Genomic DNA, 12912 nt, shown 5'->3' with positions numbered 1-12912 from the left:
CCCAATTGGCATTACTTTTGAGGTATGTTCGAATTTGATTGTTTAGAGCCTCGGCTCTATTTAAACTTTTTTCTTACCGTTTTTAACTTTTTTTTCCGATAGTTGATAGGTACTCGCCTGCTAGGCATCCCATATCGTACAGATCAGACTATCTCTATAGCCTTGTAAATGCTACATCCGATTTTTCTTTATATATAAGTCCAGGGTTGGATTGGTCAAGTCAACCCCTATATAACGTCCTAGATGAACCAGGAGCTAAAAATGAGCCGGGTTAATTCCAAGTCAAAACGACCCAAGCCAGACCCATATTTGGATCCCATCAACCTATCCAGTTGGTTGGTCGACTCAACCCGATTGGCACCCTGGTGAAGACACACCAAAGATGCAATACCGGTCTAACCAAGTTAGAAACCTTTTGAAATCTCACTATGTATATATAAATATATGTTGGACAGTAGAATGATTGTATCTGAAAGACCACTTCTGAGATTAATATTTTTCAGACTAACATCCATGTTATAAGCCTGCACTAAGTATTCGGCAGCATGGGTTTTAGCATTCCCATTTTTGTAGCTCCACTGCCTCCCTGTACTCTTTTGATGGCCGGACAAATATAATGGGAATTACCACCCAAGTATGATCGTCTCCATTAAAATAATTTATCACGATAAAATGAATTTATCATAATAAAATGGCCATCTTGATGTTAGCTTGATAATAACATTTTTTTTGTTGAAATCATCTTGATAATAACATTAGATGACAACAACATATGACATTTTGAAGAATAATAAATAAATAAATAAATAACCCAAATAAAAGATCCCTTTCCAATTACTAACCTAGTTACCAAAAAAATAACAAAATTTTATTATTTGTGAACATTAACTTTTTTAAAGACCTCAAATACAACTTAGGATTTAAAATTTTAAAAGCTAATCATTTTTTTCTAAGGAATACTACTTTAAAAATTTTGTCATCTAATTTTTTAATATTTGAAAGAGGTTTGAAACTTACTCAAATTTTCATTTGAATATCCAAATAGGGGTTTAATTTAAAAGACCGGGCAAAATAATAGGCTCCGATAAGGAATTTATATGTATTCCTTACTCAAAAAAGTTAATAGAACTTTCACATATTAACTTACCTATAAAATTTTGATAAATAAAGACCCAAACAATAATATCCCAATAAAATCTATCAATATCCCAATAAAAATGTATCAACAATAATATTGTGATTACGACAATTGCCACTAAGCTGCAGGCCAGTCCAATTCTTGAAATTACTCGATTGAAATACCAAGAGTAAATGCAAAAGCCTCATCACAAATCTTTTCACTATTCCAACACTACATGGAGTGCACTTGCCAGTAAATGCGAGGTCTCATCACAAATCTTTTGACCATTCCAACACTACATGGAGTGCAAGGAAACGGTTTACATGAGTCCATCTAGAAAGGAGTTTTTTAAGCTAAGCTAACTTTTAAGGACATGTGATTTCTAGCATGAAGATCATGAATATAAATAAATAAATAAATTTTGAAAATTAAAAATAATAATTCTATTAACAAAAATTTAGATCGTTAGTTTCAATTATTTTTAGATAGACCACCTATTTACATCCATATTTGAGGTGGATGCTTTATATTCGGGCACTTTAAATGCAGAAATGCGGTCCCCACCACATCAAACAATTTTCCTGAAGTACAATTGCCATATGCGCTTGAAATACCAAGAGTTTGCAAAGTCTTCAAACACTACACACGGAGTGCAAATTCCATATATCAAACAATTTTCCTGAAGTACAATTGCCATATGCGCTTGAAATACCAAGAGTTTGCAAAGTCTTCAAACACTACACACGGAGTGCAAATTCCATATGTATGGTGCATAGAGGCCTAAATGGTGGCAAAAAGCATTACAGTGGTGGTAGTGGCCGCAATATGCGGCTTTTGCATTCACAGTCCAGATTTAATCTCAAGATTGTAAACGGTAATTAAGGTGAACAAATATTTGTAAATAGGGATCGAACCCTCGGACGGAATCCCGAACATTATGCCCATATTCTGTTGAACTGAAACCGGACTCTGCTAAACACAGCGTTAATCCTAAACTCGTAGCTTCATACCTCGACCTAGCATGCCCAAATACATAAAACCTCGAATTCTTGGACTCTCCAAATTCATCAACCTACATTTTGCTGGACCCCCAAGGCTTCGGTGAAAGTCACGCACTCATACTAATCCTAAATTGGCATCGATTCTGGCTGCCCAGCCTAGGGGCCGGAGTACATCTCTATTTTTTTTTTTAATTTCATTTTCAGCTATTTTTAAAACCCTTTCAAAATCCTTTCCTTAAGCCACAGCTTGAAGCGAAAGCCGGACTTGAAGTTCTAACCAAGCGAGGCACCTTAAGCAAAAGCAAGACTTGAAGCTCTAAGCAAGCGAGCATGTTAGGCCGATTCAGCTTACTTGCCCAACACTTAGTGAGAATGCTAGAAAGAAAGGAAAGAGAGCTCTTCTCGTAACCCTGATTTCGTAATTTTCTTTTCGTTTAACATTATTAGGAGCTGGTATTGGAGGTGATCCGAGCAAGTGCGGTATCGTGGACAATCTCTCTCCTGAATCAATCATAATTTAATGGGGCTTATTCTCTACCGAACCTCCTTTTGACAAGTTTACGCCAAAAAGCGAGGTGGAGATGCAATCTCTGCATAAATTTTTTAGCATAAACAAAGTTGTATTTGGATTAGGATAGTCATAGAGGTCCATGATTTGGGAAAGATAAAACTTTGAATTAAGGCAAAAACATTGATTGCCTTCACCCATGATGTAGTCACATCTATAACGAACTATATAAATTCTATTGCTTTTTTTTGTATTATTTACTTCCTACTTTATTTTTTATGCTTGTTGCCAGTTCTATTTTTCTTGTAATTTATTTACCAAAAAATCAATGGGTCAACTTTGAATAGATTTGTTCAATATACAACCATCTCTTCCAACAATTGATGATATTGAATGGATTTGTTCAATAGACTACCTTCTAGGTTGAATCTCACTTACAAGGTTGAATCTCACTTACCAAAAATACGCTTACTACAAGAATATCGTATTACAAAATAAAGATGTATAAGTGTCCAAAATTTTTCAGAAAAAAAAATTTATACAAAGAATCAACTTTATATCTTACATGGCAAAAGCCAGGCACACTTCAAAAACCTACTGGAAAAGATTGTTTTGACCTCCAATTGATCATCTCCAATTGATGTATAAATATGAAAAAATGGATTTCAAATCTTAAAATTAATGCATATTATAAAGGGAAAAGTTTATATAGAGCTGAGGCTCTAAACAATCAAATTTGACCCTATCTCAAAAATTTCACTAGAAGATGTTGTTTTGATATTCAAATATCTTTAAATTGATCATCTCGAAATCAAGAAGCATGGCCGAGAGAAAAAAATGGATTTCAAGTTTTGGAATTAATGTATTTTGTAACGTATGTTTTGACCATTGATTTTCAAGATTTTCAAATTTTCATAGATCTGTCGACCTACAATATTTTTGAAGCTTTATATTTTATAAATAAATATAAAAAGATATTTTAAGACTATCACAAAGATTTCAAATAGGTTGGAAATAGAATTCTTGAAAACATGGTCGCACGTCCTAAACATCCACCCACTCGCCCACTCAAGAAGAAGGTTTCCCACTCATGATGATGAAAACATTATTATCATCCATCAAAATTTTGTAGTATCTCCCTCTTAGAGAAAACTATCATAATCCTCTACAAATAGGTGCTACGTACTGTACACATGGACTGCATTCAACTAGCTCCTCTTATTCTTTGAACAGCAGTAGGAATGGAGTGTCAGGTAACATAGGTGTAGGAGACACAAGCCTAAATGAATTCATACATGATGCTATCTTCAATTTTGCTCATGATGAAAAGACAAAGGCTTTAATTTACCCTAGCAATTAAATTACATGAATTATATCATCAAGAATTTACATTTTCTGCAGCATGCGCTTTAGAGAGAAATAAGTCCCAATAGTTGCCATGCAAAAACCCAACATCAAAATCCCCATCACCATAGCTTTCTCAACCATGCAACTCTTTGTGCCTTTAAAGATCTTCAGGTAGCAAATGCATGGTAGAATTAGAGCAACGGTGCCGCCAAGAAACGATCCGATAAATGCCATCATATCCCCGAAAAAAGGAAATGTCAGAGCAATTATGACTGTGAGAGCCACCATCGTGGTCCTCAATAATAAATTCACCACCCTCTTCCTGCAAAGAGAAAAACTCTCTTCGATGGCAGCTACGACCGGAGCCATGACTAGTGCATATTTTAACAATGGAAGTATAGCAGCAACATAAATTGCAATCTTGGAGCTAATATTTTTAATTGGGAGATTTTGCGTGATTTGTGATTTTATTTGGTCTCCAAACATTAGGTAACTGAGGACCGACATCAGTGCATAAGCCGTGGAACAAGTGATGAAGGAAATGGCCAGTGCCTGCAACCAAAGAATACAAAAAGGGTTAGGAGTTTCGGAAATCCATTTAACTTTATCATGGACCGTAGTTGTACGGTTTCGAAAACAAAACCTTTGGCGACCATGAGAGCCTCTACTGAAATGGGCCTCAAGTGTTACACAGTTTTGTAAATCCTTCAATAGGAATAGTACATCACAATAGATGCGTGAGTGGACTATGGTAGACTTGACCAGAAGAATGGTTCATCTCGATCATCTACTCTTGAGTATGGATTATGATAGAGACGGCATGTATCATACATAATAACCTAATAATACATGATATGTTCATGGTATGATTTTCCATATCTACTTGTTAGACTGATATGGAAAAGTATTCTATGTAGTCACTTGAAGCACAAAAACCCAATCATTAGATATCAATAATGTTGGATTTGGTGCTATATAAAATCATCGACATTAGAAATTTACATATTATGTAGGATTGAGATATTCTCATATTGTGTGCGATTGAGATATTCTCGTATTATGTGGGATTGATATTTAATAAGTTTCTTAAGAGAAATAGAAATCTAAAAAAGATTAGGATTTTTTGATATATCTCAAAGTTTTGAGATATATGTAATATCTATAGGAAGTTTCCTATTTAGTATGAACTCCTAATATTATATATATTTGGGATGAAAGTACATAGAATTTGTGTGCCCTATTTGGGACATCATTTGAGAATGGTGATTTCTTCTAGAAAGTGGAGGGGCAGGGTCTCATATACATAAGATGCAATATTCCACTTCTCGTATGCATAAGATGCAAGATCCTCTTAGAGAAAGAGAGCTTCCTATGGATAGAAACATTGATGGTACATCTTATAGACTCTTGGAAATTGAAGGCTTGTTCATGTACATTGAGAGGCTTGTTTCTTGTAGAAAAACGGTTCCCATAGGGTGTGTTTTACACATGGAGTTTTTGGAAGTAGAAGGGACTCTCCCACAAATTATGGAAGATTGCTCTTCCATCATTTTTTATGGAAGAGAGGTCTTCCAAAAATGAACCAATTTTAACACTACAAAAAGCTGCACGGAAGGTCGCCCTTCCACTTTATAGCTTCCACACAGTAATATCAAATATGGAAGTGGGACATTTAATTCCTATTTTCAAAAACTTCCACTTATCAAACACGCCCATAGAGATTTTGGGATGTTTCCCTTTTTAATTAAAGAGAAAGTTAATTTCTCTTGGGTCTTTATCTGGCGTTGTGGGTAATGGTTGCCAGAAGTAAAGAAAAGGAAGAGAGAGCGGTTTAAAAGGGTTTGTTCGACTATGTTTTAATTGAGATTTGTTTCAAAATATGTGATGTAACTTTCATTGGTATACTGGATTTCAGTTTGTCATGCCCTTGGATGTAGTCCTTCTAAGGTGAACCACGTAAATCTTTGTGTTCTTGTGGCACGTGTTTCATGCTTTATTTTATATATTTTATTTACCAAAAAATCAACCCATCAAGTATAGAGCTTCTGCGCACAATAAATAACAAATAGAACTCTTCTCAAACTCTATTAGAGAAACAAGCCATATCCACCCTTTGATGAAATCTAGTGGTTGGAGTGCTAAGAAATTTTAGTAAACACAAAATGATGGTATAGAATACTATAGCAAACTTCAAATTCCCACCCTCAACCCCCTTCTTATATCTAGTGGTAGTAGCGGGTGGGGCGGCCTAGCCCGGAACAACCTGTGCCTGGGCCATTGATGACTGCCAAAATCCATCCCTAAAAATCTAGGTATGGTGTTTGGGCTAGGGATGGGCCAAGAGACGGGTCTTAGCTCGCCAAGCCCAACCCGGCATTACCATTACTTTATTTTTCCTTACAAATTAAGAAATAGATAAATAATATTTACTAAACCCAGCCTGGCTCAACCCCATCAATAGACCGGGTTGGGCCACCTAGCTTGGGTCCTGGGCTGGTTCGAATGAGCCATGCCCCTGCCCACATTTGGGCCATTGCCACCCTTATATCCAAGGTGTTGATACTTGATTCTAGACCATAGGTTTCATGCTCAAGATAAAACTCACATACATACCTTTGGACCCATGCTTCTATCTTTCATTGCCCCAATGACGGTAGGGAGACCTGCATGCCCATTGAAACACAAAGCAAAAATGCTAGTTGCCATTGGTATTCCACTTAAATTAATAAAGCTTCCTTTGTCATGAAACCCAACCCCACCAAATAGACCAACCCATATAACTGCACCTATCACAACCGCACAAGCAAAAGCCCCAATTGCTGACACATAGGCCAGTCTCCTCAAGCTTTTTAGCCAAGCAATTGGGAGAACAACTATAGCTGATAAAATAATAAATGCCTTGCTTCCGTCTAATCTCCGAGCGCCAATTTTGTAGCCAAACTCAGGGTACAATTTAGCTAAACTGTCACCTACTAATATCAAGAAACTTATGTCAAGTAAGAATAATTGAAGATAGATAAATGTAGAGATGATGATTTTGCCTTTGGGACCAAAGGCAAGATTGCCTATGTCTGGGTAGCATTTGATGTGAGGGTCCATGTTCATGCAACGTTGAAGGAGTAGGCATGTGTAGTAGGAAATGATAGCTAGTAGCCCAAGAAATCCCAAGCCTGCCCAGCCACCTTGTGATAATCCATATGGAATGACAACGACCCCAACTCCTGTGGTCCCAAAAATGTGAGAAATTAGGAGAAGAGTGAGAAATTAGGAGAGGGAGAGAGAGTAAGGGGTGTAAAGGGGTCGGGTTCTTGTCTGGGTCCTAGTTGGACCAGACTCAACCCGTACCCAGGTGGGGCCCAAGTCATTGGACAAAAACCTGCCAACTCGTGTGGCTAAGCCTGCCCAGGTAGAAATGTGGTGCCTCTTAAAAATCTATTTTTCATATGGATTTTTGGATTTAATTTTTAAAGAAGTAATATCTAATATGGAGATCATGGATATGAAAAAATAAAATAAATTTTAAAAATTAAAAATAATAAACATTTTGACCGTTAGTTTCTATTGTTTTTAGATGGACCACCTGCTTGCAGCCATCTTTAAGATGGCTGCTTTACACTTCTGAACCGCATATGTAGAAATGCGTTCCAGCCTACATGAAACAATTTTCATCTATATATATATATGGGGAGCGAGAACTGCTACCAAATGCCCATGAGTGAAATGCTACATTGATTGAGCTCATTGTCTAAAATTCTTTCAACCAACCAATTATATATATATATATATATGGAAAATGCTGAGATTAGCCCACTAGCTCATATGAACATATGAACACAATGACCCAGAATCTGGGTTTATCTGATGGTCACGACCTCATTTCGTATATTAATTTTAATGTTTTTTCTACAAATCCAAATTAGTTGAAATTTTGGGAGTCCATTCTTCTCTTCAAGGCACATCTAATAAAAATATTTTAAAAATAATTCATAAAAATTAATTGACCAAAATACCCCTGAAACTTTTCAAGGGTATTTTGGTCAAATTATTTTTTACAAATTATTTTTTACAAATTATTTTTTTGATATGTTTCAATCAAATTCTATTATTTTTTAAGAATACACGTTTAAAATTTAAAATTATTTAGATTTTTAGAAAAAAATTAAATTTCAAATACGAAATGAGATCATGACCGCCAATCTGGGCCGATCTGACAATTAGAACTATATATATGTAATATAATTTTAAAATATTTTATATAAATCCAAATATTATGAAATTTGGAGCGTAGACTCTTCTTAGCAAGTCACACCTAATAAAAATATTAAAAATAATAATTTACATAAATAAATTGACCAAAATTTTAGGGGTATTTTGATCAATTTAATTTATGTGAATTTTATTTTTAAATTAGATTCTATTATTCTTGAAGTATAAACACTCCAAATTTCAACTAATTTAGATTTATAGAAAAAAATTAAAATTTAATTATGAAACACAATTGTAATCATTGGATAGATCCAGATTCAATCTAGGCCGTTGGGTTTATACTTTATACTGTTCTATGAGCCCATGAGCTCACATAAGTATATATATATAGGGGGCGACAGCTGCTACCAAACGACCACGAGTCAAATGCTAGATTGATTGAGCTCATGGGTTAAAAGTCTTTCAACCACCCAATTTTTATCGGATGGTCGAGTGTATTTTGGGCTACGAATTTTTACCTTTTCTCTAAACATTTGTTTGCTCTGAAATTTGGAGAGTAGGTGCATCTGTGCCTTAGGCACCCTGTAAAAACATAACAAAAATACCTTATCTAATTAAAAATGGACAAATATCCCTAATGACATTCTACGGTAGTTTCGTCATTTTACAATATGTAAAATATTATTTTATATTTTTGTTGGGTGTGTCGTGGTGTGATGTACACAAGCCCAGATCTAATTTATGGACAAAATTAAAATATGGGTGCAGTTTGCATACGGACGCCTCCGTAAGTGCAGAGGAAAGGTGCCTTTCAAATTTTATCATGGTCTATAATTTTGATGTAAAATATTTTTAGGATTATCTCAAAATCTATTTTTATATCAATTTATAAAATTTTAAATTTCAAAAATAGTTAAAATCAAGTAAATTTATAAATATATGAAAATCTTGAAAATGGACAGTGTAGATGATATGTTGTAAAATGTACTAGTTTTTTAGATTTAAAATCTTTTCATTTTTCATAATCATACATTTCGATGTCGAGATGATCAATCAAAGGGTTTTTCAACATTAAAACTACATTTTTCGATAGATTTTTTAAGGGCATCCGTAGTTCTAAATTATAAAGTAGCATCCTTATATAAACTTTTTCCTTAAATTATTGCTGTTTCGAAATTCAATCAAGATAAACTCGGCCTCTCCCTATGGGCAAGGCGAATCTTGACCGAGTACTATGTACACCGTAAATATGAAGTTTATAAAATTCCTAAGATAATAAAATATTGAGTGGCATAATGGTCAGCGCACACGTTTTTTTTTTAACCCACTCGGTGGGCTTAAAAATCCTTTGACGATGATGGCAGAACCGAACTCTCATCAATACAAACAGGGAAGGCACCGGTCCGCCACTATACCCCATTAAAAAATGTTATCTAAAGTATATCTACATAAGCTTTAAATATTTTTCATTTTTAAAAAAATTGGACTCACGTTAGTTATTCGACTCGCCTTGGCCAAAATCCGAGTACCTCGTCCAGGTCATATTTTAAAACACTAAAATATTCTTATACACACTCAACCATCAAATTTTTTATCCAAACGTTCAATAGCCCTTCGGCCCAAACTCAAGACCACTATTGCCTTTCACTCACGAGTACATAACTGGATCCAACCTGCTAGGGACAACCTTTGTGTCCAGACCCAGTCTTGGGTCCGCTTGACCTATTGCGTAGACCCAACCCTTTGCCAACCTTGAGTGAGAGAAAGAGGAAGACCAGACCCGAGAGCCGATGGGTAGACCCAACCTCGAGTCCGAGTATGGGTCCAAATTTTGGACTTGAAAGGTTTGGTCCGAGTCCAAAAGCTGGACCCGAATACTATTTGCCTTCATGTTCAGGTGCAGCTGGACCTGACCAGTATGTGGATATTCATTAATGTTGCCAATAGGTTTGTTTCTTAGGAATTTCCAATTATTTCGTAAAATAGTAGGGAATGTTAGTAATCATAAATGTTGTGCAATAATCATAACTATTGTCCAATACTATAAATGTTGTCAATAATATGAGTATACGATGGTAGAATAAGGGTAAAAAAGATAAAAAGTAAAGTAGCTCATAATCATAAGGTGGGAATGGACTTGACCAAACCTAAGACTTGACCTCGAGTCCAAGTATCAGTTCAAATTTTTTACCCGAAAAGTCAGATCCAGGTTTAAAACCTGGACTCTAGTACTATTCGAGTCCGGGTCCGGGTCCAGCCAGACCCAACCCGTTGCCACCCCTAGAGGGGAAATTCTGGGCAAAGATTCGTCCACTAAAAATAACATGAAGGCAAAATCATTGGATGACACGGAATAAGGCAGATTCGGATATCAAAAGATAAGATTCGGGGCCTCACAATTGTTCGTACAAATGCTACAAAGCAGAAAACCAAACGCAATTAATACATAAAGGAATCGCTATATGATTATTTTTAAAGGTCTTTACACCACTACTTTGTTTTGTCTCCATATGGACCTGATGAAAGATCAATTATATGAACTTGATTTGATGTCTCTACTTCTTCCGGAAGTGCCTTCTTTCCTATCGTGAATTTTTCAATACAAGCAAAAAGTTTGTCTTCATAGAATTCTACAATTGAAACAATTGGTTTTAGTTGGTCACACCAATGTTTGCAACATCACCCGGCTTGCAGGTTTCGGTTTTGGTGATCGGGTAGAGTATTTTTAAAAAAAATCAAAAAATTATATAAAATCTCAAAAAATATGAGATGGGTGTAATGCGTTTTTAAATGTTTTTTTTATCATTTTTGTAAAGATTAGAAAGTGTTTTGGTCATGATTACTTATTTTTATATTTTCCTATCATTTTTTAACATTTTTAAAAATGTGCTAGGCACAAATCAATTTTTTAAAATTTTAATTTTAAAATCTATTTTTTTCACTAATTTTTGGCATCATTTGGATGTACTTTGTTTAATCATGCTTTAAATACACTTTTCAATTTATTTTAGATTTTTTGTATTTTTTTTAATATTGTTTTTACTTGTTGGGACTTCCTCGTTAGGCCGGTTGAACTGGTTGGTTTGCTGGTTACTCAAAACCAACCCTTGCCAGTTTCCGAGGCCGGTTCAATTTTTTCAAACACTAATCTGCACAAAGCAGTTCACAACACTAATTCAAGAATCTGAATAAGGTTCCAATGTGCATGGTTGAATTTCGGTTCATCAGTCCAACCCAAGTGAAACAAAGTTGCAACAGGAAATAGTTAAAATCAAAGTCGAAACCGGAAGAATTTAAGAAATACTAGAAAATCGAAAGACTTGGATGTTTACGAGGTTCTTGGCCATGAATGGCCATCCTCCTCTCTCTATCCAGCTCCAGCGATTTCCGATTCGGACTGAACCAGTAGTCCAAACAAGCTGGTACCCAGATAAAAAATATCCGTGTGTAGCATGTGCACACTTTATTCTGTGTGGTAGAAGCATGAACATTCCATGAGATACCAGTAAACTATAGCAAAAAAGAAGAAGTGAATTCAAAATCAGCTTTAATCCCCAAAACACCCAAGAGGGAAAAAGAATAATTTTATGTATGCAACGGAAGATGGACAAAGACGGAAAGAACATGGACTAGAAGCCTTAAAGTTGTTTCTTTTTGCAAATCCTTAAAGAGGAAAAAGCATAAGAAATATTAAGTTCTAGTACTTCACAGCTTAAGAGAACAGAACAGTCTAGCAGCCTAAGAAAAAGATGACCACCACCACACACATGTAGATAGAGAGAGAGAAAGAAACCGGATAAAGCATTGAGCATATTGAAGCAAGTCTTGGAGAACGTGGTGCCTTTTGCATAGTGAATTTCTTGGTGTTGTTGAGCTTCTTCATCTGGTTCCAAACTACTCACGGTTTTGGGATGCTGGTGCACTGAAGAGGTTGGGTCCATTTCCATTACAAAGAGAGAGAGATGTTGATGCTTAGAAGGGTTGGGGTCCTTTATAAGATAGATAAAAGCCTGGGGTGAGGTGGAGGAGAGATGTAAACCCGGGAGGAGGTCGAGGAGTGGCTGCTCCGTTTGAATTCCACTTGCATGCTGGCCCAATAAAAGGTTTAAAAAAAGAAAAATTTATGTATGGATATAGAAAACAATAAAAAATATGAAATGGGCTAATTTTGAGTGAAAATTATGCACAAGGTCTCATTATTATTATTATTATTTTAAATTACCGTTCAAACCATCTTCAGACATGTTTGCTTTTTAGTTTTTTCCTTATCAGGTTGCATCTTTGGACCTCCTTATTTCTCAACAAACAAATGAGCTAATGAGGTATATAAATAAGAATCTAGTGATCACATCACCGCTGATGCATTTCTGAAGGCGGCTCAAGAACGGGAAGCATGGATAGCCTCTGAATAATTAACAAAGTCGGTATCCGAAAATACCAACCTAATATCGCTTTGAAGGACACTACAGAAAGAGGTCCGATGATGCTAACATCAGACCGACTGGACGCTGCTCCAAATATTAAGGCACAGTCATTTTATAAAACAAATTAAAAAAAAAAAGAGGTACAAGGATACCATTTCGGGACAGAAGAGCAATTTTAGAAAAAAAAAAAAAAAAAAAAAAAAAATATATCAATGGACCTCCCGCGTAATTTTACCTCAAAAACGCTTATTTCGCATTTTAATATTTTTTTTACCGTATGTAATTGACTCAATAAGGAAAGGGAGG

At 35.4% G+C, this 12912-nt stretch overlaps 1 protein-coding gene across 3 annotated transcripts; it reads right to left on the bottom strand.

Annotated features, from left to right (window-relative positions):
• Positions 1–3828: 3828 nt before the first annotated feature.
• Positions 3829–12273, bottom strand: LOC18422415 (amino acid transporter AVT1I). Of its 3 annotated transcripts, none has more exons than XM_088865978.1 (4): positions 11976–12156; positions 8701–8764; positions 6590–7197; positions 3829–4528 (listed from the first exon to the last, which is right to left on the bottom strand). In XM_088865978.1, the coding sequence occupies exons 3-4, from the start codon at positions 7079–7081 to the stop codon at positions 4016–4018; spliced, it is 1005 nt and encodes a 334-aa protein (XP_088722104.1). In that variant the 5' UTR covers positions 7082–7197; positions 8701–8764; positions 11976–12156; the 3' UTR covers positions 3829–4015. The 3 variants fall into 3 exon arrangements, with proteins under 3 accessions (XP_088722104.1, XP_006827150.4, XP_088722105.1); XM_088865979.1 differs by having other exon boundaries at positions 3941–4528; positions 7018–7197; positions 11976–12199; XM_006827087.4 differs by lacking the exon at positions 8701–8764 and having other exon boundaries at positions 11976–12273.
• Between the last annotated feature and the right edge of the window lie 639 nt (positions 12274–12912).

Source organism: Amborella trichopoda, chromosome 4 (assembly GCF_054954075.1).
Source record: "Amborella trichopoda isolate Santa Cruz 75 chromosome 4, AtrichopodaSantaCruz75HAP2 v2.0, whole genome shotgun sequence".
Taxonomy (NCBI): Eukaryota; Viridiplantae; Streptophyta; class Magnoliopsida; order Amborellales; family Amborellaceae; genus Amborella; species Amborella trichopoda.
Note: the sequence above shows the minus strand (reverse complement) of the source record. Positions and strands in the feature narration are given on the sequence as shown.